At 42.7% G+C, this 26,165-nt stretch overlaps 1 protein-coding gene and 1 non-coding gene across 5 annotated transcripts; both read left to right on the top strand.

Moving 5' to 3' along the window:
- Positions 1-2,867: 2,867 nt before the first annotated feature.
- On the top strand, positions 2,868-24,546 carry PPP1R8 (protein phosphatase 1 regulatory subunit 8). 4 transcript variants are annotated; one of them, XM_012750710.2, is made up of 7 exons: positions 2,868-2,978; positions 4,865-4,925; positions 10,546-10,699; positions 12,591-12,811; positions 14,574-14,718; positions 20,432-20,496; positions 23,103-24,546. In XM_012750710.2, the coding sequence occupies exons 1-7, from the start codon at positions 2,923-2,925 to the stop codon at positions 23,454-23,456; spliced, it is 1,056 nt and encodes a 351-aa protein (XP_012606164.1). In that variant the 5' UTR covers positions 2,868-2,922; the 3' UTR covers positions 23,457-24,546. The 4 variants fall into 4 exon arrangements, with proteins under 4 accessions (XP_012606164.1, XP_075851779.1, XP_012606165.1 ...); XM_012750711.2 differs by having other exon boundaries at positions 2,872-2,978; positions 20,365-20,496; positions 23,103-23,361; XM_075995664.1 differs by lacking the exons at positions 10,546-10,699; positions 12,591-12,811.
- On the top strand, positions 6,477-6,642 carry LOC142869865 (small Cajal body-specific RNA 1). Its single transcript, XR_012918415.1, has one exon.
- Positions 24,547-26,165: the final 1,619 nt, after the last annotated feature.

Consider the following 26,165-nt stretch of genomic DNA (forward strand, 5'->3'; position numbering starts at 1 on the left):
CATAATTAACCTGCCTATGGTCACACAACTTGTAAGTGCTGGAGCCGGGATTTGATCTCAAGCACTCAGACCTCAAAACTACACCTTTAGACACTATGTACTATCTCTGCATCATTGATACAAAATGTCCTGCTCACTACCTCTTCCATGAACCTTTGCCTAGGAAGCTGGAGAAGTGGCAGTTTCTATCCAACTTTTCATAAACATCCTTTCTTTCATCAGCACCATGTGAACTTCATTTACCACACTGCTAAATGAAGCCTCCTGCTTGTACTATCTATACACACAAAGGAAATTGTGTCAGTTTCTCAATTTGATCATTCAAATCATATCAAAGATTTGTTTTTAAGTTTTCTGATATTAGTATGCTTCTAATATCTTTAGATTCTACTCTAAGGACTATCAAAGAAATGAATGTTTCTTTGTTGAGATACCAAAATCCAAAGGCAGCTAGCCCTTCAGTCTTTCCATTTCAAAAGGTTAAAGGTCTAGATTGTTGCCCTCCAGTTTGCTGGTCTACTCTGACATCACTGGTGCCCAAACAAAGAGCATTTTGCTTTATATGGGCCTATGTAAGTGTAAAGTGCCACTACATCAGAGACCAGTGTGAATATCAGCTGTGCTAGAAACAGGATATGGCCAAGGAGTAAAGAATTACAAGGGTAAGAATAATTAGCCTTTATGTTTCTTAGGTGTATGATCAGTACTAGAAGAACCACACACAGAAACTGAGAAATTGAAAGGCAAAGTTGACATAAATGTCATCGGGTCACTGATAGCTAGAAATCCCTTCAACACCACCTCATGCCTGAAGGGGACACAGAACCTCAAAGACCCACACAATCTGTAGATAAAAGTATCTTATTCTTTTCCATTACACTGAAAAACACTTTTGAGACTATTTAATTCCTTTTCAAAAACCATGTCCTTGAGTTCAAAGGAGGGAGCTGTAGGTTTATTTCTGTTGTCTTGAAACCAAATTTAGAATTTGTGTTTTTCCTGTCAGCCTAGTCTTACCTAGGAATCATAAGGCTGAAAAGGAGGATATTAATAGGTCATTTGACAAGTTATCTGATTAGTTGCTATCCTGGCAGGATGAGTTTGTTGTGCCTTTGAAGGCCAGAGGAAAAGGTGATTCTCTAAACTACTGAAGAGTTGATAGTTTAGGCCAGGCACAGTGGCTCACGCCTGTAATCCTAGCACTCTGGGAGGCCAGACAGGCGGATCATTTGAGCTCAGGAGTTCGAGACCAGCCTGAGCAAGAGCGAGACCCATCTCTACTAAAAATAGAAAGAAATTAATTGGCCAACTAAAAAAAAAAAAAATTTTTTATATATATATATATAATTAGCCAGGCATGGTGGCACATGCCTGTAGTCCCAGGTACTCAGGCTGAGGCAGCAGGATTGCCTGAGCCCAGGAGTTTGAGGTTGCTGTGAGCTAGGCTGATGCCACAGCACTCTAGCCTGGGCAACAGAGTGAGACTCTGTCTCAAAAAAAGAAAAAAACTTCAGGTCAGATAATCCTTCCAAGTTTTCTACAAAAGTGGAAAAGAGGCACATCACTTGCATGCGAATAATAAATATGATTGTACTAACATCAAAGTATGACATTAGTGATTAATGAGCATGGACTTTGGTGTCATAGATTTAGGTTTGAATTCCCCTCACCAGGGTGAGGCTAGGCAACTCAGTCTCTCTGGGCCTCTCCTCAGGGATTATAATACTACCTATCTCAAGACTGTTGTGAGGATTAAATGAGATGATCCATATACAATACATAACTTGCTCAGATAAGTAAGTGCTAAGTAGACAAAGCCATTACAACCTGAGGCCTCAACGAAGGTCTCTTTCAGCCAGCTGGTGGCCCTAGGGCAAGCCAGCAATTCCAGTGCTTCCTTGCACAATGTAGTCACTAACCAAAAGTAAAAATTCCAAAGGGGACACAACTTGATCATTCATTTGCACCATATACAGTTCTGGTCGCCTGCCTTCTGATGACTGGATCTGCTTCTGGCTCCAGCTTGTCCAGAGTTTTTACTTATTTATTTTGAGACAGAGTCTAGCTTTGTTGCTCTGGCTAGAGTGAGTGCCGTGGCGTCAGCCTAGCTCACAGCAATCTCAAACTCCTGGGCTCAAGCAATCCTCCTGCCTCAGCCTCCCGAGTAGCTGGGACTACAGGCATGCACCACCATGCCTGGCTAATTTTTTCTGTATATATTAGTTGGCCAATTAATTTCTTTCTATTTTTAGTAGAGACGGGGTCTCGCTCTTGCTCAGGCTGGTTTCAAACTCCTGACCTCAAGCAATCCGCCCGCCTCGGCCTCCCAGAGTGCTAGGATTACAGGCGTGAGCCACCGCGCCCAGCCTGTCCAGAGTTTTTATAAACCCCTTTTGTAGATTCTCCGATAATCTACAGAAACTCTCAAGGCCCAGACTTGGATTAGAAGTAGGGTGCAGCTTTCTGGAGAAGGGCCGGAAGAGGAAATACAGTAAATGATCACTCTAATCTCCCAGTTTTGCCCTCTAGAGTCTCTCTAAATTGAGAGCAAAAGGCTGACGGTGCTAACCTAAACCCTAAAGTAGGATGCAGCCGCAAGATTTTAATGCCCAGGAGCCGTTGCAGGAGTACATCGGAGGGGACTGACATCCCTCCCTACAAGCCCCTTTGCCTTTGATACCTCCTGGCCAAGGAAAACTCTAACCACTAGAGACTATCATTTAAGGCCAACTCCCTCAAACACTGAAAAAGACCTCAAAATGAGCTCAGTCCCCACTAGAAGCACCGCCCCGCTTACGTACGTGCGTGCGTGCGTCAGCGCGCGTGCGCATAGGCTGCTGGGATGCCACCTCCTACCCCCAATCCGGTCTTCCAGTTTCCCGGCGTGCTTCGGGCCCGCCAAATGGGAGGGGGAGACGCAAGATGGCGGCAGCCGCGAACTCGGGCTCCAGCCTCCCGCTGTTCGACTGCCCGACCTGGTGAGTGGCGGGGCGGCCAGGGCTGGAGTGGCCTGGCCTGAGCTAGCCTGGGCTGGAAGGGCGGCTCATTTTTTGCGGCGAGCCAAAGGGCTCAGAGAACCTTGAATGGTTGAGGAAAAACTGTTCGCTGCGCCGGGCCAGGCTACGTGTGGAGGAACCGGGAGCCTGGAGCCCGGGCCCAAGAATTGAAGAAACCTGGGGTAGAGAGCTCAAAGGCGCTCGCTTAGGCAGTCCCTTGGGCGGTCAGCCGGTCTCCTGGGCGCTTTGGGGCCTTGGCCCCGAACTTACCCCCAACTCCTGACTTGAGTGTCGGGTGCTCTTGTGGAGCATGGTACCTGGCCCCCTGCTGTACGTCCCGAGCGCACTCGAGCCAGCTTCCCTGCCACAACCCGACCTCAGAGCCCCGCATCCCTCTGTTTTTGCTGTGGTATCTGTCTCCCACAGACTGGGAGCTCCCTGAGGACAGGGATGGCGCTGAGTTACCCTCGAGTTCTCAGTGACCAGCGCGAAGCCCAGCACAAGTGGGCATTAGGAATTGTTGAAATGAACCCTTGTCATCCCTTCAGAAGTTCTTGGGAATAATGGAGTAATTTAATTTGGTATTTGAGTAGGGTATAAGGTTAATAAATATGAATTGCCTTGCAAGGAGACGCGTCTGAGTTAAAAGCTTTTTCTGCTGTAGCTAATCATAATGTATTGTTTATATTACTCATCTGTTTCCCGTTATATTGAGATCCTCAAGGGCAAAGAGTGATGCATTTTTATATTCTCAGCTCCTAGGCCTAAGTCAGGCACACAGTAGGAATTTAGAAAGTATATTTTGGATGTAACATTCCTTTTCTTGTTTCCCAGACAAAATGGGCTTTTGTCCAGTCCACTGTCCTTTCAGCAGCTGCCATAGAGGGGTTGGGGCAGGATTGTGAGATGACTATGTTACATCTTCAATTAGATAGCCAATGATACATTTCTTATGTGCATAATGTAAGGTCTCTGACAAGGTTGTTCTTTCTTCAAACTTCAAATTAGCAAACGCAGGAAGCAAGTGAATGTGTAGCTATCTTCTGGATCCCTTTGCAATTTTGGACTATCCAGTTCTTTCAGTCCACAAATTATATGTCTATTTTGGTCCCTTGCTGTATTAATATCAAAATTTGGACCAGGATAACAAACATAGAAGAGACTGTTTGAAATTACCTACCATTTCTTTAGGGTCTGGTATGTACCAGGCGCTGCATTAAGTGCTTTGACATGTGTGTATCCCCTTTGAATGGTATGGCTATAGGAATATAGAGAAAAGTTCACTTAATCATGCTGTTGTAGAAAGACCTGTTCAAAGGTAACATATATCTTTTGGTATTCATTTGGTACCTGGTTTCATGAGACATGATTTTGAATTACCCTAATTCTCTGATTATGTACTTCTGATTTGGTCTCAGAGCTCAGGGCAGTAACCTCTGCTTATTCCCATTTGGGATGAGACTAATCTTGACCATCCCAAACAACAGCTAATTTATACTACCTTTATATGGTATTAGGGTAGTGGCAAATCTCAGATTCAAACTTAAGATGACCATTCAACCCCAGCTATAGTACTTGCACTCTGTATGCAGCTTTCTCTCCTAGGTGAATATCCAGTGTTAAAATATAGGTTTCTTTGGTGCTGCTCTAAATACAGATCCACTAAAATCTGTTTTAGAGCAATTGAATCACTGGGGACATGTCAAACGTAGAATGGAGCTGTAATAACAGTGAAGTAGATGACATTTCTGCTTGAACATGAACTAATTATAGGTTGGCAGGAGAGCTGCAATGTTGAATGGGACAATGATTGTAAATAGTATTTATGAACTCATCCTGAAAATGCTTTTTTCACTCTTATTTTTCAGGGCAGGTAAGCCCCCTCCTGGTTTACATCTGGATGTAGTCAAAGGAGACAAACTAATTGAGGTATGGAAATACAAGTCTTCCCCTTTTTTCCCCACCACACTAAGGACTTTTGCTAGTGACTCATTTTCCACCCCCTCTCCTGTGCTTTGTTTTCCAGCAATTCTACTTTCTTTCATTCTGAATTATTTTTCTATTAAAAGCACATGGTGATATAACACACTCAAAGCTCATATCTACCACAGACACTCAGTTTTTTGTGACTTCTCTCACCTTTGAAATGATGAAAGGTGGATGGATGGGCTCTAATCATATCAGAGGCCCTAGTCACTTGGTGAATTCCCTGTCTCTGGGTACATGGAGTTGTGTAGAAGATATATAATATGTAATAACTGAAGAAGAAAGTGAATGATACATATTGAATTTAACTTTTAAGTTGTTTTTATGGGATTCAGGACTAACCCCTTCAAAGAAGTGTGGTAAACTAAGACACTTGCTCCAAAAAGAGAATGGAATGGTGGTAAAATTCATTCATTCATTCAAAACATTTATTGAGCGTTTACTATATGCCACTTACTGTGCTCAGCATAGGGAATACAACAGTGAGCAAAACAAACATGATTTCTGTCCTTAAGTCATCCAGTGGAAAGACAGAATCACAAAAAATTACATAATTTTAATTGAAATAAGTACTATAAAAGTTTAGCAGAATTCCAGCTTTTTATACAAGTCTCTAGAGTGAACACCACATAGGACTTAAAGACAACATGAGTTTTTACTAGCTGTTAGATTAAGTTTTTCTTAATCCTTACAGTATTATTTATTTACCAAGAAATGGAGATTAAGCCCACATAGCTGTGAGACTCTATGTCTTAGACCAGTTTTATGTTTGCTTGCTTAGCTAGAATTTAGGTTCAAAGCCCCATTTTGGGGTTTTTTTTGGGTCTGTATAATACAAACTTTGCAACTTCATGGTTGCTAACTTGAATAGCTATCTGAGCTCTTCTGAAAGATGTTCTGTAAATATATTGTTGTCACTTTTAGGATGTTGTAGAGATAACCAGGTATTTTGCAAAGTATTATGGCATGCATGGGCTTAATGAATTCTCCTGTTACTAATTCATCATGGCCTCACCTAGTCATGTGAGGTTCAAAAAGAACCCTTTTATCATGAGTTTTTGTATCTTAAAGATTCAAAACATTGAGATTATTCAAGAAAATAATTTAGCTAAAATATTTATAAAACCTTTTTTACTATAGATTATTCCACAGATACAAAATATTGCTAAATAGCGTGAAGCTTGAAGGCATATAGGAACATATTTCATTACTAGAATTCAGTTTTTAGTTTGCAACAGGAAGAAACTGACAAGGAGGCCTAGCCTTAGTGATAACATCACAATTCCTTTGTGAAATAATTTATATTTTCAAAGCACTAACTTGTCAAAAACCCCTCTGATTACTGGTTTCCATTAGTGATCCATTAGCTGTCTTTCAGTGCTCTTAGGTGTGTTGAGTTGCCACACAGTTGTTAAGTTACGATCCTTAGACATCACTATATTGTTCTTGAGAGTAGACCTGAAATGTGCTTATTTTTTAGGATTTAAACTTGATCAGCACTTGATACTAACCGAGCTATCTATATCCTAGCCTTGTGTCAAAGGCTTGTGATATGTTGTGGTAGCTGGGTTTAAGAAGTGCAATATTAAAACAAAAGCCATGAGACTTGTAAGCCCAGTGTGTAAAGATACACTCTGAGTTATAACTCAGAGGCACAGTTGGATAGTGGTATTGACATAGCTAATTAAGAAGTTATGGCCGGGTGCAGTGGCTCATGCCTGTAATCCTACCACTCTGGGAGGCCAAGGCGGGCGGATTGCTCAAGGTCAGGAGTTCAAAACCAGCCTGAGCAAGAGTGAGACCCCATCTCTACTATAAATAGAAAGAAATTAATTGGCTAACTAAAAATATATAGAGAAAAAATTAGCCGGGCATGGTGGCACATGCCTGTAGTCTCAGCTACTTGGGAGGCTGAGGCAGGAGGATCGCTTGAGTCCAGGAGTTTGAGGTTGCTGTGAGCTAGGCTGATGCTATGGCACTCACTCTAGCCTGGGCAACAAAGTGAGACTCTGTCTCAAAAGAAAAAAGAAAGGCCAGTACATTATTTAATTCACTTGGATAGAAGAAACACATTGTCCAATAATTAACACATTTCGTTGATTTTAAGACATACTGTTTTCTGTTAAAATTCTATACATTTTAACATTTCAGTAATTGGAATGCCTTTAATAGTGAATCTGTGCGTTTAATTTGGGAGTCTTTTCTCTCTTTTTCTTCTCAAATCCCTAAATCTCTGGTATGTCTTTGGCAACCTAGAGTCATAGAAATTTAATCATTGTAAACTGGTGGTCTTTTATGTTCTTTGAGACTACTCTGTGAGCACTATGGTTAGCAAATTTAAGTTTGTGCGAATGTAATCTGTGTGCATATAAAAATAAATATGAATGAGAAATGCTGTGAGGGCCAGCGCAGTGGCTCACGCCTGTAATCCTAGCACTCTGGGAGGCCGAGGCAGGAGGATCGCTCAACGTCAGGAGTTCAAAACCAGCCTGAGCAAGAGCGAGACCTCATCTCTACTAAAAAAAAAAAAAGAAAGAAAGAAATTGGCTTGACAACTAAAAATATATAGGAAAAATTAGCCGGGCATGATGGCGCATGCCTGTAGTCCCAGCTACTCAGGAGGCTGAGCCTAGAGGATCGCTTGAGTCCAGGAGTTTGAGGTTGCTGTGAGCTAAGCTGATGCTACCACAGCACTCTAGCCTGGGCAGCAGAGCGAGACTTTGTCTCAAAAAAAGAAATGTAGTGAGATTCAGCTTGAATAGATATTACTTAGAAAAAGATGTTAAAATTTTAGGGCTCTCTTTTAATTCTGAAGCAATGTCTTATTTTTAACCCAAGTCTTAAAACTTGGGTCAAAGCAGACCTGGAGGTGACTGACTAAGCTGTTAGGCTGTTGTTAAATCTTGGTGCTCCGTTAGTAGTATATGTCTGGAACAAACTGCATCAGCAGCAGATGGGCACTGCTGGACAGGGTTTTCCAGAGGTGACCCACATATCTAAGCTAGCTTGAACTAATTGAACCTTAAGGCTAAGCTTGAAAGAAACTGGGTGATCAGTTTAAAAGAAAAATTAAGATTGTGACCCACAGTACTTATTCACTCCTTAAAATATTCCTTGCCATATGGTGTATTTTTTGATGTAAGTAGAATGAAAAAAATATGTAGTGATTAAAAGAGCTTAGACTCTGAAGCTAGACAAATCTGAATTTCTAACCCAGCCCACAAATATTTGTGTTAACTCGAGTATGTTAATTCACTTCTTTTTTTTTTTTTTTGAGACAGAGTCTCACTTTTTTTCCCAGGCTAGGGTGAGTGCCGTGACATCAGCCTAACTCACAGCAACCTCAAACTCCTGGGCTCAGGCGATCCTCCTGCCTCAGCCTCCCAAGCAGCTGGGACTACAGGCCTGCGCCACCATGCCCGGCTAATTTTTTCTATATATTTTTAGTTGGCCAATTAATTTCTTTCTATTTATAGTAGAGACGGGGTCTCGCTCTTGCTCAGGCTGGTGTCAAACTCCTGACCTTGAGCAATCCTCCCACCTCGCCTCCCAGAGTGCTAGGATTACAGGTGTGAGCCACCACGCCTGGCCCTAATTAACTTCTTTATGCTTCAATTTTGTCGTCTATAAAAATAGGAAGTATAGTACCTACCTACCTCGTAGGGTGGTTGTGAGGATGAAATGACATAACATGAAACTCATAGCGCAGTGTGTAGCACAGACGTGCTCAGCAGTTGTTACAGTTATTGATGCTGTCTTTTGGTTTTGTGAGGACAATGGAAAAGCATAGGGGTGATTAGTAGCCCACTGTGAGTTCAAAGACTGAGCCAGGAATGAAATACAAGCCTCTTGATTCCTAGCCTGGTGCTAACTTGACTATACTTCTCTACTCAGCTTTGTGCTATCTGTTCTCGGGGATTTAAGAAGTATAGTGTAAAATGAACTAGAGCTTCATGAGACCTTGTGTTTAAGGGGAAAACACAGCATATCCAAATGAGAATTATTCTTCAGGTGGTCTCACTATATTACTAGACCACTAGCATTGGAAGAAGCATTAGCAATAATTCACCTTAGAGTCCCTCATTTATGACAGTCTGGTTTACAACTATATATGTGGCAAAATTTTTACTGATCCAGGATTAAAAGAAATAGGAGAGTGTAGTGAGTTTTTTATAAAGCTAAATTCAGCACAAAGAATGATCCTTCATCCTTGCCCTTCCTACTCATTTACTGATAAAATGGCTTTTCTTTTATAAAATGATGATGATACTAAATCCATGACACTTTTTTTTTAATGTCCTTATTTGGCAAAATAAAAAAGTTAACACTCCTATGTCAGCCACTTTTCCCCTCACAATTTTTAAATAACAGTTTGCTGGTCTGTAAAATCCCCTTTTCTGGTATTATATTGGGGCATTTTGTAGTTTTATTTTTTACAGTGCCACAGTAGCAGCATGAGAACATTTTGGAGCTCTTCTCTTAGAAGGGTTCCAGACCCATGGCACATTGTTTAGAATATTAGCATTGCAAGTCAGTCACACCTAAGCTTAAATCCCAGATCTGCCACTTCACCAGCTGGGCCACCTTGGATGATTGACTCTCCAAATCTGTTGTCTTATCTTTAACAATAGAGGTGATACTTGCTTCACAGAGTTGTTTTGAAGATTAAATGAGTTAATGTTTAAAATGCTTAGCAATGATAGTTAATTCCCACATCCCTCTTCCCCAAATCTGGAAAATCTTTGCCACATGAGGTAATTCATATTTGGACACAGTAAATACTCATTTAGAATTAACTCTGCATATCTTTTTGCTGCCAAAGTGAAATGAGACAATAAAGTGGGATTTAGCGACATATACAAAGATGTCTAATATAATTCCAGTTCCTAAAGAGAGTTCCAAAAATACTTTGGGGCTATAGCAGCACAATTAGACTATAGATAGTATTTGTAGATAGGTATTTGTACCTCGTTCCTTTCCCAACCAAGTGATAACCTTCATTTGGATGTATATTTTCTGAGAAGTAATCTTATTTCCTTATAGATATGCCTTTTGTGCTTCTTCTTTCCTGATTGACTTAAAATTAAGATCCAACAGGCCAGGTGTGGTGGCTCACACCTGTAATCCTAACATCCTGGGAAGCCAAGGCTGGAGGAGATCACTTGAGGTCAGGAGTTCAAGACCAGCCTGAGCAAGAACAAGACTGTCTCTACAAAAAATAGAAAAAATTAGCCAGGTGTGATGGCTGGCACCTGTAGTCCTAACTACTATAGGTTGAGGCTGAGGCAGGAGGATCCCTTGAACTCAGGAGTTTGAGGTTGCAGTGGGCTATGCTGATGCCACAGCACTCTTCCTGGGGCAGAGTGAAACTTTGTCTCAAAAAAAAAAAATTAGTAAATTATTCTGAGCTCTTTATGTTGAAGAATAATGGGAAATATTTTTTTTTTTCTCCTTGGTAAGGAATTTTATCTACTCACGATCCTCTACTTATTTTATTGGAAGAGTTTTTGGTAAACCCTGTTGAAACAAGATTTAAGTAATATTTAATTTAATATTTATTTAGAAACTGATTATTGATGAGAAGAAGTATTACTTATTTGGGAGAAACCCTGATTTGTGTGACTTTACCATTGACCACCAGTCTTGCTCTCGGGTCCACGCTGCACTGGTCTACCACAAGCATCTGAAGAGAGTTTTCCTGATAGATCTCAATAGTAGTAAGTAACTGCCTCCCAATTCACATGTTCCCTTTGGGCAATGTGAAAATGCCCTTAGAGTTCTTTAGTTTGGAAACCCTGTTTTATTATTCAAGGAAAAAGTTTGTTTGTTTTTAAAATCAGCCCTTCTCTGTTCCTGTGATTGTCATATTTTCTTGAAATAATTGATGATTGGCTATGGAGAGAAGAAAGCTTTGGGGGCACTGTCTTAAAGGAGGCAATGGCATATACAGATGGTCCCTGACTTATAATGGTTCAACTTAATGATTTTTCAGCTTTAGGACGGTACAAAAGTGATGTACATTCAGTAGAAACTGTACTTCAGATTTTGAATTTTGATCTTTTCCTGGGCTAGCAATATGCAATACATACAATGAATGCTCTTTTGCCATGCTGAGCAGTGGCAGAGCGGGCCACAGCTCCCAGTCAGCCACAGGATCACAGGGGTAAACAACCAATGCTCTATAGTGTATTGTGTTGCCAGCATTTTTGGATTTTGTGTTTCCCCATCCTATCATGTGTACAAAACGCCCATCTGCTTCTGGTGAGAAGAGGAGGAAGGCAGTTACTCTTGAGATAAAACTCAGGATACTTGCCCAGCATGAAGGCTGCAAGCTAGTAATGGCTATCGCACGTGAGTTAGGACTTGCACAGCCCATGATCTTGACCATCTTATCCTTTAAATGTATTTTTGACTGCAATGTTTTCAATTCACAATGAATTTATTGGGACATACCCCATTGTAAGTTCAGGATCAACTGTATAGAGAACAGAAAAGGCACCCAGGAACTAGGGATTATGAGTATTCAGGTGTTTATAGGATCATGATAAATTGTGATCCAATTTAAGCAGAAGCCATGATTATGATTAGCTCCATAAATGTAGTAGAGCAGTGGTGCAGGACATTTTAAGCATACTTATTTTAAGCAAAATTTAATTATTTACAATGGGGTCTTTATCCCAGCTACATTTTGCTTTTACTATGAATAATAATAATTTTAATTCTACGAGTATGCTCCAACTAATAAGATTTTAAACTTTGCCTAAGATAATCTACAGAATTGCAATTGAGCCTTGACTGCATGGGGCCTTGAAGTTTGTTCATTTTGCCCATGTGTAAATAGAGTATAAAATGTAAAGGGTCCTGCTTCCTGGGTTTGTCATATTTGACTTCCTTTCTCCCACTACCACACACACAGACTCACACACCACCCTAATCTGCTTATGTAAGGGACTTGGAGAGCCTGGTCTCACAAGTACTTATCTGTTCTCTCCATTTAATAACATACAGAATGCTGATGTGGAAAAAATATTCAGAACCCCTAGTAGGATTTTGGCTTGCTTGGCATTGATATTGTACCTGTTTCAGCCAAGCACCTTTCTTGTCCTGGGGAAGACCCAAGCATAACTGCCATCAGGCCAGTCAGTGTTCCTTTGACCTGAGGCTGGAGAGGGCGATGATTCCCATCTTCTGCCTTGGGAGTCATGGCTTCTGCTGGGTTGGAGCCATTCCTGCTGGACGCAGAATGGAGCCAAGCCTGTCTGGCAGCAGACAACAGGCAGTGGTATTTGTTACTGGGGAGCAACAGGTCTGAAGATGTGTAAGAAATCCACTGAAGAGATTCAAGGCTCAGTGAAGAATTTTCCTTCTCACTGTAACACATGATAGATGCAGTGTACCCAGTGCCAATTTCATTTTTAAAAACTTATGTCTTCTGACCATGATCCTGACTGTGGCATTTTTTTTTTTAATAAGTTAAAAACAAACAAAGCAAAACTGATGTGCTAGGAGGTGTTTATCTGATAAGAAAGTTGAAGATCATACCCTCCTTTCTAAAACTTAGATTGTTTTTGATTTCTCCCCTTACATTTCTGATTTGGTTATTCCCAGCACACGGCACTTTCTTGGGTCACATTCGGTTGGAACCTCACAAGCCTCAGCAAATCCCCATCGATTCCACAGTCTCTTTTGGTGCATCCACAAGGGCGTATACTCTGCGTGAGAAGCCTCAGACATTGCCATCAGCTGTGAAAGGAGATGAGAAGATGGGTGGAGAGGATGATGAACTCAAGGGCTTACTGGGGCTTCCAGAGGAAGAAACTGAGCTTGATGTAATTCCATGTCTATGTCATTGTTTTGTCTTTGGGAACCTTGGTTTTTGCAGTATGTAGCTGTTCTGCATAGCTTGAAATGCCAATGATTTAGCAGCAGGAGGTTCTCTTGAGTCCAGTAATGGGCCTGTGGCAATGTGGTGTGGCCAGCTGTGATACACCTTGGAGAGCCTCATTGTGTAGATTTGGTTATTTGACCAGGGCTAACAAGGAGCCTGGGTTTACCTGCTACTAGAGCCCCCCTGACACACCCAGTTTTCTTATGTACCTTCACTGGCTGTTAGAAGGCACCAAGACTGGGAGTTACATTTTTCTGTCCTTCTGACTACTTACAGCAATGTTGTCTGGTGTGGTAGCTACTAACCACATTTCAAGTATTTTGTAGTCACATGTGGCTAGTGGCTACCATATTGGATAGTGCAGATAGAGAATATTTCCATCATCACAGAAGGTTCTATCAGACAGCACTGGCTTGGAGAGACTCACACTTTCATTCATTTATGTAGCTACTTTTGGTACTGTCTGAATGCCCAGGAATCTTCTGAATAGAACTAGACTGCTTTTGTTCTCATGGGCATGGCTGCCCTGAAGGCCATGAATTTTAAAGTGCTGAAACTTTTCCTTTTCTAGAGCCTATCCCCAGCAGTTTGTGTTGTAGCTGTAGTCCTTTGCACGTCTGTCACTGCACTGGTGTGACTGGTCTGTTCATATAGGCCAGATGTAAGCATGTCCCTAACTATCCACATACATTTACTATTCCTGTACACTAAGGCAGTTTCCCAACCCTAAGGAAGAAAAGCACAATAGAACTCTTAAAATTGAGAAGTCATTTTGTTCAGAAAAAGTGGCTTCATAGCTAGGGACCTTGTGCAGTCACTCTTACCCATTTCCCTCCAGGCCGTTTCTGTGCTTCCCTGTCTTAATTCAGTATGTTAGGTCCTCTCTGGGTCTTCATTTTTAGGACATTTGGAATATTTCAAACTGGTAGTTTGTACCAGATTGGAATAAGTCCAGGTGATTGGGAAGAGGCAGGCAGCAGTGCTATGACCAGGTTAATCATTGAGATGAGCTGGGCATGGTGATTCACACCTATAGTCCCAGCTACTTGGGAGGCTGAGGTGAGAGGATTACTTGAGCTTAGGGGTTCGAGACCAGCCTGGGCAACACACTGAAACCCTGCCCCTTTAAAAAAAAAAATCATGAGATGGTTATGAATGAATAGAATTGGGGCCAAACACAGGGTGGGGAATGACAAACTATTAACACCATAAATTAAGTGCACTGGCAGTGTCCTTGAGAATTTTAAAAGAGAAAATTGCTGGAAAGAAGTAGTCAGTGGTCCATTTTCATCTCTGTTTTGTTATTATTATATACTTAAAAACAATTCTTAGAGTTCTTCCTAGTCATATTTCCTTTTAATCATGTCATCATGATGACATGATATCCTTTATTAAAAACAAAAAAACCTCAACTCAAGTGTATTTGCACATATAACCTGTTCTCAGCTCAAGGCACTGTATTTCCTTTTGAATATCACTGCCCCTCACTAGTCAATGAGGATGTTCCATGTTCTTTCAAATGAGACTTGTTCACATTAGCAGTCTAGGGATGATATGAATCTTCTCCAAATGAGGAAGAGAATCTCACCTGCCTTGGGAGGTCAAAGTTAGTCCCTAATGCCTTCCTGTCCTTTATTTAGTATTCTCCATCAAATCCCCTTTGTACTGACTCCTATCTTTCCTGTGTGAACCCTGGCCTATAGAACCTGACAGAGTTCAACACTGCCCACAACAAGCGGATTTCTACCCTCACCATTGAGGAGGGAAATCTGGACATTCAGAGACCAAAGAGGAAGAGGAAGAACTCACGAGTGACGTTCAGTGAGGATGATGAGATCATCAATCCAGGTGAGATGTCTTTCTAGTTTCTTCTGATGAAAAAGCTGTGATCTTAGAGAATAGCATACACAACCCACAGGTCAGTTGTGATGTTTTTCAACAAGGTTTAGCTAAGAGGTGCTATATCAAGGGGAGATATTTTTGTACAATTCATTGGTAGAATATTCCGAACACTCAAGCCAGTTACAATGTGAAAGAAATGGCTAAAGGAAGGGCTCTGTATTATAAAGTGTAGAGAGCAATGCTGTAATTCTCTGCTGATTCAGTATGTCTGTGTCATGGTGGAAGTTTAGCGTATAGGCGTTTGTTGTCTTTACCTCAAAACAGAACATTATTGTCTTTATGGGATTTTCAGTAGCATTGGTAACTCCAGGTCTAGAGAACCTTCTGCTGTCACCATTAATCCCATTCAAGACTTTCTGTAAGGAAATAACTTATAGATACTTTATATGGAAATTTCAGCAAGATGTTTATAGGGAAGGCCACTAAGTTTAACAAGTTGTTATATCATTCAACATTCATTTATTAGACTCAAGTTATATCTCAAGCTATCTCTCAAGTATGACACAGAGCTGGGAGGTATATATAGTTTATACAGTGATGGGATTCTTTTTTTAAAACCTTGTTTGAAAACAAATCTCAGTGAATGGAAACAAGGAACACAGCCTAACAAGTTGCTTTTATTTCCCAAATTGAAATGCCATGAGGATGACTTTCAAGTCCTACATTTAGGTTTAAAATATCAATTATTTAAATGGAGAAGATCTGCTCCAGTGACAGCTCATGGGAAAAAAATGTAGGGATTTTAGTTAATTGAAAATGTTTTCTGAGTCATCAGGGGGATGTGGAAACTAATCAAGTGCAATTTAAGATTGCATTAATAGAAGCATGGTGGGGACAGTAGCTCTACTGGTCTGTGTTCTGACCAGAACTCACCCAAATGAGTTGTATAGTCCTCAGGGGGAGGAGCTCACAGCTCTGGAGTACAGTCCCCTGCATGCTGGGGATTTAAGGGGACCAGGCATAAGGGAGAGAAGATTGGGGGCCATGCCTTCACTCCTGCCTTCAGTCCCAAGGAGGAAGGGAGGGAGGAAGGAAGGAAGAAAGGGAAGGAGGCGGAGAGGGAGGAGGGAGGAAGTAGGGCAAAACCAGAGCCAGTGGCCACCAAGTATTTGACTAAATGTTTAAAACACAAACAAACAAACAAACCCCAGAAAATCCTTGGCTTACATTTAGAGAAGAATTAAAAGGATTCCTGTGAAACAGATCAGAGCATTCTTGTGACTACAAGCTCACTTTCCGATGGTCTGTGAAGCGAATGGATTATAGTAAGGAGTGCTGGAGGGAAGTGTTCAGGCAGGGACTGGATGACCAATCTGAGAAGTTTATTTCTGGGCCCCAGAACCTATAAGAATTTCCAAGGGTTGGACCAAGAAATTTGTATTTTTAAACATGGTTCTGTTTGTACAACGGCTAGAAATCTCCAGTCTTTAAGTCTCTTTTAAGAGTCAGAGTCTGACCTGCTCTATTTTTCTCCCTGAAAAGTAGTGCCCTGGAGCTTTCTTAAAGCAGTATATTTAGGGAGTATAGCACAGTGGTTAAGAGCACAGGTTCTACACTCTGGGAGGCCGAGGTGGGCAGATCACTCAAGGTCAGGAGTTCGAAACCAGCCTGAGTGAGACCCCATCTCTACCAAAAATAGAAAGAAATTAATTGACCAACTAAAAATATATAGGTAACCGACACGCGCCCGCGTACACGCATGCGCAGCACTCGCACTGGCGTGCTACGGCCAAGCACCTCTACCCGCCACTTCCGCCCGTCGCGGAAGGCTGGGAGCCGTACCTGCTACTTAGCGCCTGCGTCGGCGCTTCTGGCTCTTCGTGGGTTTCCTGGGTCCAGTCGTTATCCGGTCAACAGCTGCAAGCAGGTTCTGTGTGATCGCCTGCCACCACCGGAAAGAAAAGGCCTATGTGAGAAGTGCTGAGAGGAAAGCCCATTTAGGGTATCTAGTGCTGGCCAGAGGGACCCACACGCGGGGTGGGACTCTGCACCCGCCCGTTTTCCCTCAGACCCTCTACCAGGAGTGGCTGCGTCGGCCTTTCTAAACATCCGTCTGCGACGCCGGTACCTCGGAGCTGCTTCGGCTCACAGATGCTCGGTCACCTCGTGGCTCCAGCCACAGGAGCTCATTCCTGCCGCAGGGCCCGTGCGCCGGCTGTTCCTTGAGATGGCTACAGGTCTTCTCTTTTGATTTACACTTACGAAGCGCATTCAGATTCATTACTTAAAAGCCGGTTCCTGATCATACGGTGTTGACCATCTAAGTACACCCACTCTACATTTTCTGCTTAGCACTCCCCATGATCTGGTATTTTTCTTATTTTCGTACTTAATCTTCCACATAAATTACGGGAGAACCTAATCTTTACAAGTATTAATATATCCTCAGCACCGCAAAAGGGGCCTGTTATCTAGTAGATGTTCAATAAATAATGAGTGAATGCATGGCCTACAAAGAGGCAGAAAGGTTTTAAATTATTAACAAAGTATGTTGGCCATATGGAGTTACGAACATAATGCTTAAATGATCTGAGAGCAGCAAGTGACTAATTGCTTGTGAGAAAGGCTAGGGAGTTTTTGAGACCTTTTAAAAATGCATAGAATGTGATCATGGAGTGTTGTAGTTTGAATGTGTCCCCTAAAGTTAATGTGTTGGAAACTTATTCCCCAATACAACAGTGTTGACAGGTGGGACCTTTAAGAGATGATGAGGTCACGAATGCCCTTATCACAGGAGTGGTTTGATTATTTATTTGTTTGTTTATTTGAGACAGAGTCTCCCTTTGTTGCCCAGGCTAGAGTGAGTGCCATGGCGTCAGCCTAGCTCACAGCAACCTCAAACTCCTGGGCTCAAGCAATCCTTCTGCCTCGGCCTCCCGAGTAGCTGGGACTATAGGCATGCGCCACCATGCCTGGCTAATTTTTTCTATATATATTAGTTGGCCAATAAACTTCTTTCTATTTCTAGTAGAGATGGGTCTCAATCTTGCTCAGGCTGGTTTTGAACTCCTGACCCCGAGCAATCCGCCCGCCTCAGCCTCCCAGAGTGCTAGGATTACAGGCGTGAACCACCCCAGCCAGCCACAGGAGTGGTTTAGTTATTTCAAGAATGGGTTCCTGGCCAGCTATGGTGGCTCACACCTATAATCCTAGCACTCAGGGAGTCAGAGGCGGGCAGATTGCTCAAGCTAAGGAGTTGGAAACCAGCCTGAGCAAGAGCGAGACCCTGTCTCTACTATAAATAGAAGTTTATTGGCCAACTAATATATATAGAAAGAATCTGCTGGGCATGGTGGGGCATGCCTGTGGTCCCAGCTACTCGGGAGGCTGAGGCAGCAGGATTGTTTGAGCCCAGGAGTTTGAGGTTGGTGTGACCTAGGCTGACGCCATGGCACTCTAGCCTGGGCAACAAAGCCAGACTCTGTCTCAAAAAAAAAAAAGAATGGGTTCCTGATAAAAGAATGAGTTCAGTCCCCTTCCCTCTTCCCCTTCCCCCATCTCTCTCTTCTCTCCCCATCTCTTCCCTTCCACCTTCTACTATGAGATGTCACAGCGTGAAGGTCCTCACAAGATGCCAGCACCTTGATATTGGACTTCCAGCCTCTAGAATTGTGAGAAATAAATTTCTTTTCTTTGTAAATTAAAAAAAAAAAAAAATAAAAATATATATACAAAAAATTAGCCAGGCATGGTGGCACATGCCTGTAATCCCAGCTACTCGGGAGGCTGAGGCAGTAGGATAGCTTGAGCCCAGGAGATTGAGGTTGCTGTGAGCTAGGCTGATGCCACCACACTCACTCTAGCCTGGGCAACAAAGTGATACTCTGTCTCAAAAATAAAAAAGAGCACAGGTTCTGAAATCAGAGGGCCTGGGTCTGAAATCCACTTTCCACTTAGCTGTATGGTGTTGTTCAAGTGACTTAGCAGACTAGTGACCTTACTAGCTTGGTGGGAAGATTAAATGAGTTAATAAATGTACAAATACTTAAGGTCAGTGCTTGATACTCAGTAAGACCTCGATAAATGTTAGCCATTGTCACCATCATCATCTGCCTTTCACCCATGCAGCCTTTCCTACATTAGAAGTAGAATTAGCAAGGAATTTGTTAGTAATGTCTTCCAAGAGCACAGATCCTGCAATGGGTGTATCCTTTCTCTCCAGAACTAGGATGTGTAGAGAAATTGAAGAGAGGTTGAGAGCCTGAGAACCATTTACTCATCTCAAGATAGGGTCCCCCAGAGCAGCTCAGCCCTGCTCCTCTGCAGGCCTGCGTACACATGTAGGGTACATCGCCTATTAGCCACTTCTCTTGGGCTCCAGTTGCTCTTGGGCTTCATTTAGCTCTCCTTGCTGAAAAGATGGTTGGAACAGGCTCCTATGGCAAGGAAAGATCATGGTGTCTTTTTAGAGACCTTGTCTCCTTCCTAATGAGCCTGGATATTTTTTCCTCTCTCTCCTTTCATATAGAAGCCATTTTTTCATTCTTTGAGCAAAGACTGGTTGTGACCATAATACCAGAGTATCTTTAGAAGCATCCTAGTATGTGAAAAGCCAAACTTAAACCTGGGGCTAATTATTAAATAGGGATTCTTTGTTTTCCAGGAGGATTCATAAGAGTGTTTCTTTCAATAGCAAGCATTCTCAATGCATTTAAAATAAGATTACAGCTATATTAAGTTAAAGGGACTTAGAGTGGTTTTCTCTAATAGTGATAATAAGTCTGTGCCTCCCTCAGATTGAATGTTTCCACTTACTCAACCTTCAGTGGGAAAACTCCCGAATCTTAGATTATTATTATCCAGCCCATACATCCCCTCTGTGCTCCGGGAGCATCATTGTGCACTTCTCTTGAAGTACTTCTATGTGTTGTAGCCTATCTGGCTCTGTAACTGTGAGCCCCCTCAAAGGTGGGACAGTATCTTGCTCTTTATTTCTATGCCTGATGTCCAATTAAGTGAGTCCTGAGAGAATGGCTGGAAAGCAGATCCTTTGCTTAGGCTCAGTGCTGTCTCCGTGCGGAGTGAGTGAAGCTGAAAGCTTTGTAGGGTTAGTGATGTGTGTAAGCTATGAAAAGAGAGCCACTATCCCACCCTGTTCAGGGGGCTTCCGATCCTTTAGTAAAAGTCTTGATTGTACAGTTCAAGTTATTCAGGTCAAAAGACCAGGTTAAGTTTAGAGTCCTGGGTCTGAGTCCTAAATCTATTTTTTGCTAATGAGAAGGCATTAGCAAGCTGTGTGGTATGTGCCCCTTGACATGGCATTGTCTTGTCACTGAAATGAGACTGATAGCATTTACTCTTTTCTCTGCCCTTAAAAGAAGAAAATGTATGGAACAGGAAAGAACGTGGGAGAGGCAGCAGAGCACAGATCTGTCTCTGGCTACTTGGGCTCAAGTCCTGGCTCCTGCCCCTCCAACAGGGTGACTAGGCCAGTCGCTTTATTCCTGCAGGCCTTAGTTTGTTTTCTACTCTACTCACTGGTTATGGAGTGGTACCTGCCTCACAGGGTTGTCATGAGGATTGAGCACAGTGCATAGCACACAGTAAACACTCAGACTGTTTTAATGTGAGTTGTGATTGTTTTGTTTGCAGTGAGCCCTATACCCTTATACTTCCTAGCAGAGTACCAAGCCAACCCTGCCCTCATCTCTTTTTGCAGAGGATGTGGATCCCTCAGTTGGTCGCTTCAGGAACATGGTGCAAACTGCAGTGGTCCCAGTCAAGGTAGGAAGCACATTATAACAGCATTGAAATGCTGTACAGTCTGGGTTTAAAAACCCGCTCTTACATGTAGATGAGTGTTAAGTAAGTGCTTAATTTTAAAACTCATTCTAGGTTGGGCATGATGGCTCATGACTGCAATCCTAGCACTCTGGGAGGCTTAGGTGGAAGGATTACTTGAGCTCAGGAATTCAAGACCAGCTTGAGCAAGAGCCAGCCCCATCTCTGCTAAAATGAAAAAATTAGCCAGGTGTCATAGTACGTGCCTATAGTCCCAGCTACTTGGGAAGCTGAAGCAGGATAGCTTGAGCCCAAGAGTTTGAGGTTGCACTGAGCTATGATGACGCCATAGCACTCTACCTGGGGTGATAGAGTGAGACTCTGTCTCAAAAAAACATTCTATGCTCCTCCCCCATTTTTCATTCTGTGGAAATGATTTTATCCCACCTATGTTTAGGGAGCCCTAAAGTACCACAGAAAGGCTCCAGATAACTAGGCAGCTTGATGTTTCATATAAATTATGTGCGATCTGAGTCTGTAAATTGACCTTCCAGAAGGGTACAGAGAGAGGCCCACCTTTCTGTGGTCTTTCCCTTCTGACTCAAACTACTAGGTGAGGGACATGCATTATTGCAGTGCTGCATGATTTGCCATGCTTTTTATTTGGGGAATGGGAATAGCACAGGTAGGCAGGTCAGTCCAGATCTGAGTAGGTTAAAGATCAGATTGTTGAAGAACTGAGAGGTGAAAGTTACAGAGATGCTCTGATTGCTCAACTTGTGGAGGAACTACCTGATAGCTAGAATTGTCCAACAGAGAACAGATTGCCCCTTAAAGTAGTGAGATCCATATTAATAGAGGTATTCAAAAAATGATTGGATCCTGTGGACAGCTGCGGTAGGCATACAGAAAAAAGAAGTGATTGGAGGATGCTGGTCCGAGATGCTATAGAGAGTTTTAATTTTTAAAAAAATCTTTAGAATATATTAGACTAAACTGATAAGATATGTCAGACTATCTTTTGGATAGTCTGTTTAATCCAAAAGAACTATAGGTGTGGGGAGGATCTTTCCTGAGCTTTAGTCCAGTATAGAAAAGTAGAAGATGGTTTTCCCTGGGACTTCATTATATTCATGCCAAATTTCCCCTTGAGCTCTTTTCTGTCTTTCTTGCTCTCTCTCTTTTTTTTTTTTTTTTTTTGTTATTCCTTTGGAATGTTCTGAGTGTTCATTAAAGTACAAAATCAGCAGACATTTTTACTTTTATGTCAATTTTATTATGGTATAATTTACATATAATAGTATGGGCTTGGTGGCTCATGCCTGTAATCCTAGTACTCTGGGAGACCAAGGCAGGAGGATCGCTTGAGGTCAGGAGTTCAAGTCCAGCCTGAGTAAGAGCAAGACCCTGTCTCTACTAAAAAATAGAAACAAAAATTTAGCCGGGCATGGTGGGTTGTGCCCGTAGTTCCAGCTACTTGGTAAGCTGAGGCAGGAGGATCACTTGAGCCCAGGAGTTTGAGGTTGCTGTGAGCTAGGCTGATGCCATGGCACTCACTCTAGCCCAGGCAACAAAGCCAGGGTCTGCCTCACAAATAAATAAATAAATAACATGCAATGAAACACACACATTTAAACATATAGTAATGTATACATCTGTGTAACCACCAGCATAATCAAGATATAGAAGATTTCCATCACCCAAAATGTTTCTTCTTGTCCCTTTGCAGCCAAGCCCCTCCTACTCCCAGCCGCAGGCAACCAATAAACTATTTCCTTCACTATAGATTTGTTTTGCTCTCAGATTAATGTTTAAAAATTAGGTACTAAACATGGAGATACCAACTCCCCCTCAAAAAAGAAAAATGTAAATACCTCTTACCATCTTTTATCACTTCCATTTTCTAAAGGAGCATTTTTAACATCAGAGTAAGATAGGAGCTGAATGACCTGAGGATAAAGAAGAGTCATTTAGGCCAGGCACAGTGGCTCATGCCTGTAATCCTAGCTCTCTGGGAGGCCGAGGCAGGTGGATCGTTTGAACTCAGAAGTTCGAAACCAACCTGAGCAAGAGCAAGACCCCATCTCTACTATAAATAGAAAGAAATTAATTGGCCAACTAGTAAATACAGAAAAAATTAGCCAGGCATGGTGGCACATGCCTGTAGTCCCAGCTACTCAGGAGGCTGAGGCAGGAGGATTGCTTGAGCCCAGGAGTTTGAGGTTGCTGTGAGCTAGGCTGACGCCACGGCACTCACTCTAGCCTGGGCAACAAACTCTGTCTCAAAAAAAAAAAAGAGTCATTTAAATTGGGTAAGTTTTACTCATGACACTATTCTCTCTTTTTTCGGTTTGGCATAGGACAGTGAAAGCTTTGTTGTAATGCAGTGTTTGGGAACCATCATGTTAGATGACTAACAAGGTCCCTTTAAACGCTAGGATTTCAGGACCATCAAATAAATAGGTTGTTGAAAAATAAAACAGGTTAGAATTTAGGAGCTTTTCCAAAAGCCATTTTTCTAAGGCTGGAATAGAAAAGGCTAACTAACCACTTTTGGGCCTCACCTCTTCTCTCTCTGTTCTCTCCCCTCTCCTCACTGCAAACCACAGAAGAAGCGAGTGGAAGGCCCTGGCTCCCTGGGCCTAGAAGAATCAGGGAACAGGCGCATGCAGAACTTTGCCTTCAGCGGAGGACTTTACGGGGGCCTGCCCCCCACACACAGTGAGGCTGGCTCCCAGCCGCATGGCATCCACGGGACAGCACTCATTGGTGGCTTGCCCATGCCATACCCGAACCTCGCCCCTGATGTGGACTTGACTCCCGTTGTGCCGTCGGCAGTGAACATGAACCCTGCGCCAAACCCTGCAGTCTACAACCCTGAAGCTGTAAATGAACCCAAGAAGAAGAAATATGCAAAAGAGGCTTGGCCGGGCAAGAAACCCACACCTTCCTTACTGATTTGATATTTTTGGTTGTGGAGAAGGGTGGGATTGGGTGGGAATGGGGTTAGAAGGGTGATGGGGGAGCTAATGAACTAGGGAGAAAAACTTTCCATGTGTTCAGTATCGTCTTTCAGACTGTCTCCTGGGGTCCTAACCATGTAACATTAAAACTGGGGTGGGGTTGAAATATCCCATAAAGACCTGTCTTCAGAACACTTTGAGTATAGAGAAAGATTTCATATATCCTCTTACGTAGATTGACTGCCCAGGCTCTTTCCCCAGCTTTCCACTACCTCCTTCTTTCTTTCTCCCTCTTTCTAGGATACTTTTATGGAAAGTCAGATATCCCAGGCCCTCAGGTTGATGCCAGAGCTGTGGAGGTTACAGTAGCATCACCAGCCTGGGGGGTCCAGTAGCCTAATTTGTATCTACTATCCTTGCAAGTCCCAGATAGCAAAAGGGTTGCCGTGGATCCCAGGTTGATCAAAAAGAAGGCTTAGAATTCTGTAGTTAAGCCAAGGTTTAAACTAAAAAATGTTTTCTTGGGTCAGTGGTTTTGAGGTCCAGTAGTTAGGCTTTTCTCTTTTGTCCTTTCTGTTGGAATGAGAACATTTTGATTTTCCTTCGTCTGTGACCAGTGGCATAGACACAGGTTTACAGTTTTTAACTTACAGTATTGTTTGAACTTTGTTTTCTTGTCAAACCTGAGCACTCCACTTGCTGAAGTTTCTTATTTAATTCCAGAATACTATCCTCTACTTTCTGTGGCATTACTTTCCTTTTTAAGTGTGTTTTGAAGGCAATTTTTAAAGGATATGACCAGTTAGGGCAATTCAAATTAAAAAGGAAAAGATTTTACTTTGCAAGTAGCTGATGTCTCTAAGAATTTCTAGATGTTGGCTTGGAGGCTCTTCCCCCCTGGATTGAGAGCTCTCGTTACCTGGAGCTCTAGGACTAGACCTGGCTAACAAACAGGAGACGAAGGTAGGAAACATTGATATGAGCTTTGTACAGAGATTTGTACATTTGTGTAATAGGCCTTTTCACGCTTTATGTGTAGCTTTTTACCTGTAACCTTTATTACATTGTAAATTAAACGTACCTTTTGTCATTCTGGTGTAGTCTGCAGTCTGTGAGTCTGTCTAGTCACTGATTCCCATTGCCATCAGGGAATATTTGTTAAAAGCATGCCATTCAGGCCGGGCGCGGTGGCTCACGCCTGTAATCCTAGCACTCTGGGAGGCCGAGGCGGGCGGATTGCTTGAGGTCGGGAGTTTGAAACCAGCCTGAGCAAGAGCGAGACCCCGTCTCTACTATAAATAGAAAGAAATTAATTGGCCAACTAATATAAATATATATAAAATTAGCCGGGCATGGTGGCGCATGCCTGTAGTCCCAGCTACTCGGGAGGCTGAGGCAGAAGGATTGCTTGAGCCCAGGAGTTTGAGGTTGCTGTTAGCTAGGCTGAAGCCACGGCACTCACTCTAGCCTGGGCAACAAAGCGAGACTCTTTCTCAAAACAAAACAAAACAAAAAAGCATGCCATTCAGGGTTGGGACATGGTAACTTTGTCCCCATTTTATTACCACAAAGATTACCATAAAGATGCCTCTGATGGGCCGGGCATGGTGGCTCACGCCTGTAATCCTACCACTCTGGGAGGCCAAGGCGGGTGGATTGCTCAAGGTCAGGAGTTCAAAACCAGCCTGAGCAAGAGTGAGACCCCATCTCTACTAAAAATAGAAAGAAATTAATTAGCCAACTAAAAATATATAGAAAAAATTAGCTGGGCATGGTGGCACATGCCTGTAGTCCCAGCTACTTGGGAGGCTGAGGCAGGAGGATTGCTTGAGCCCAGGAGTTTGAGGTTGCTGTGAGCTAGGCTGACGCCACAGCACTCTAGCCCAGGCAACAGAGTGAGACTCTTGTCTCCAAAAAAAAAAAAAAAAAATTGCCTCTGATGAATGTGGAAATTCTTATTAGAGATTCATTCCCCAAACTGAAACCCAGCAAAACAAAGTGGGTTAGGAGGTGCGTATTGCCCTTCATCAGGAGACCTCATAAGGGGAGACTGGCCTGTATGGTATTTTGTGGGGTTTTAAAGAGACAAGTCTCACTCTGTTGCCCAGGCTGGAGTGCAATGGTGTCATCATAGTTCACTGCAGCCTTGAACTGGGCTCAAGCGATCCTCCTGCCTCAGTCTCTTGAGTAGCTGGAGCTACAGGCGTGTGCCACCATGCCTGGCTAGGGTGTTTGTTTAAGCCTGCTCACCTACTCTGTAGTTAGAGCTTGTGCATTTGAGCACGGGAGCAAAAGGAACGTAAAGCTGAATGAGTTTAGGAGGGATTTCAGCAAGAGTTTGGATTGAAGGGATGTGTCTGCGAATTTGAATCTTATTTGCAGTAAGTGCACTGTGTATGGTGAGACATATTTGTGGCTTTGTGATGAAGGTGCCAAATAAGTTCCAAATCCCTTGCATGGAGAGTGTTGCCTCGCAGCAGGAGCAGCCTTCTAAAGAACAGCAATCCATAAACTCATAGCTGTTCAAAAGTTGACTTCACAGGCTCTGTAAAAAATGAGTATCAGCTGGGTGCAGTGGCTCACACCTCCTAGCACTTTGGGAGGCCAGGAGTTCAAGACCAGCCTGAGCAACAGAGTGAGGCCTCGTCTCTACAAAAAATAGAAAAAGACGTGGTGAGGCGCACCTACCATTTGACCATTTATAGTATG

Source organism: Microcebus murinus, chromosome 2 (assembly GCF_040939455.1).
Source record: "Microcebus murinus isolate Inina chromosome 2, M.murinus_Inina_mat1.0, whole genome shotgun sequence".
Taxonomy (NCBI): domain Eukaryota; kingdom Metazoa; phylum Chordata; class Mammalia; order Primates; family Cheirogaleidae; genus Microcebus; species Microcebus murinus.

Bases quoted from the DNA above. Each gene is read 5' to 3' on its own strand.
- PPP1R8 (XM_012750710.2), top strand. From the start codon at position 2,923: ATGGCGGCAGCCGCGAACTCGGGCTCCAGCCTCCCGCTGTTCGACTGC. The intron at 4,926-10,545 runs GTATGGAAATAC...ATATTTATTTAG, and splicing joins AAGGAGACAAACTAATTGAG to AAACTGATTATTGATGAGAA. The intron at 10,700-12,590 runs GTAAGTAACTGC...GGTTATTCCCAG, and splicing joins CCTGATAGATCTCAATAGTA to CACACGGCACTTTCTTGGGT.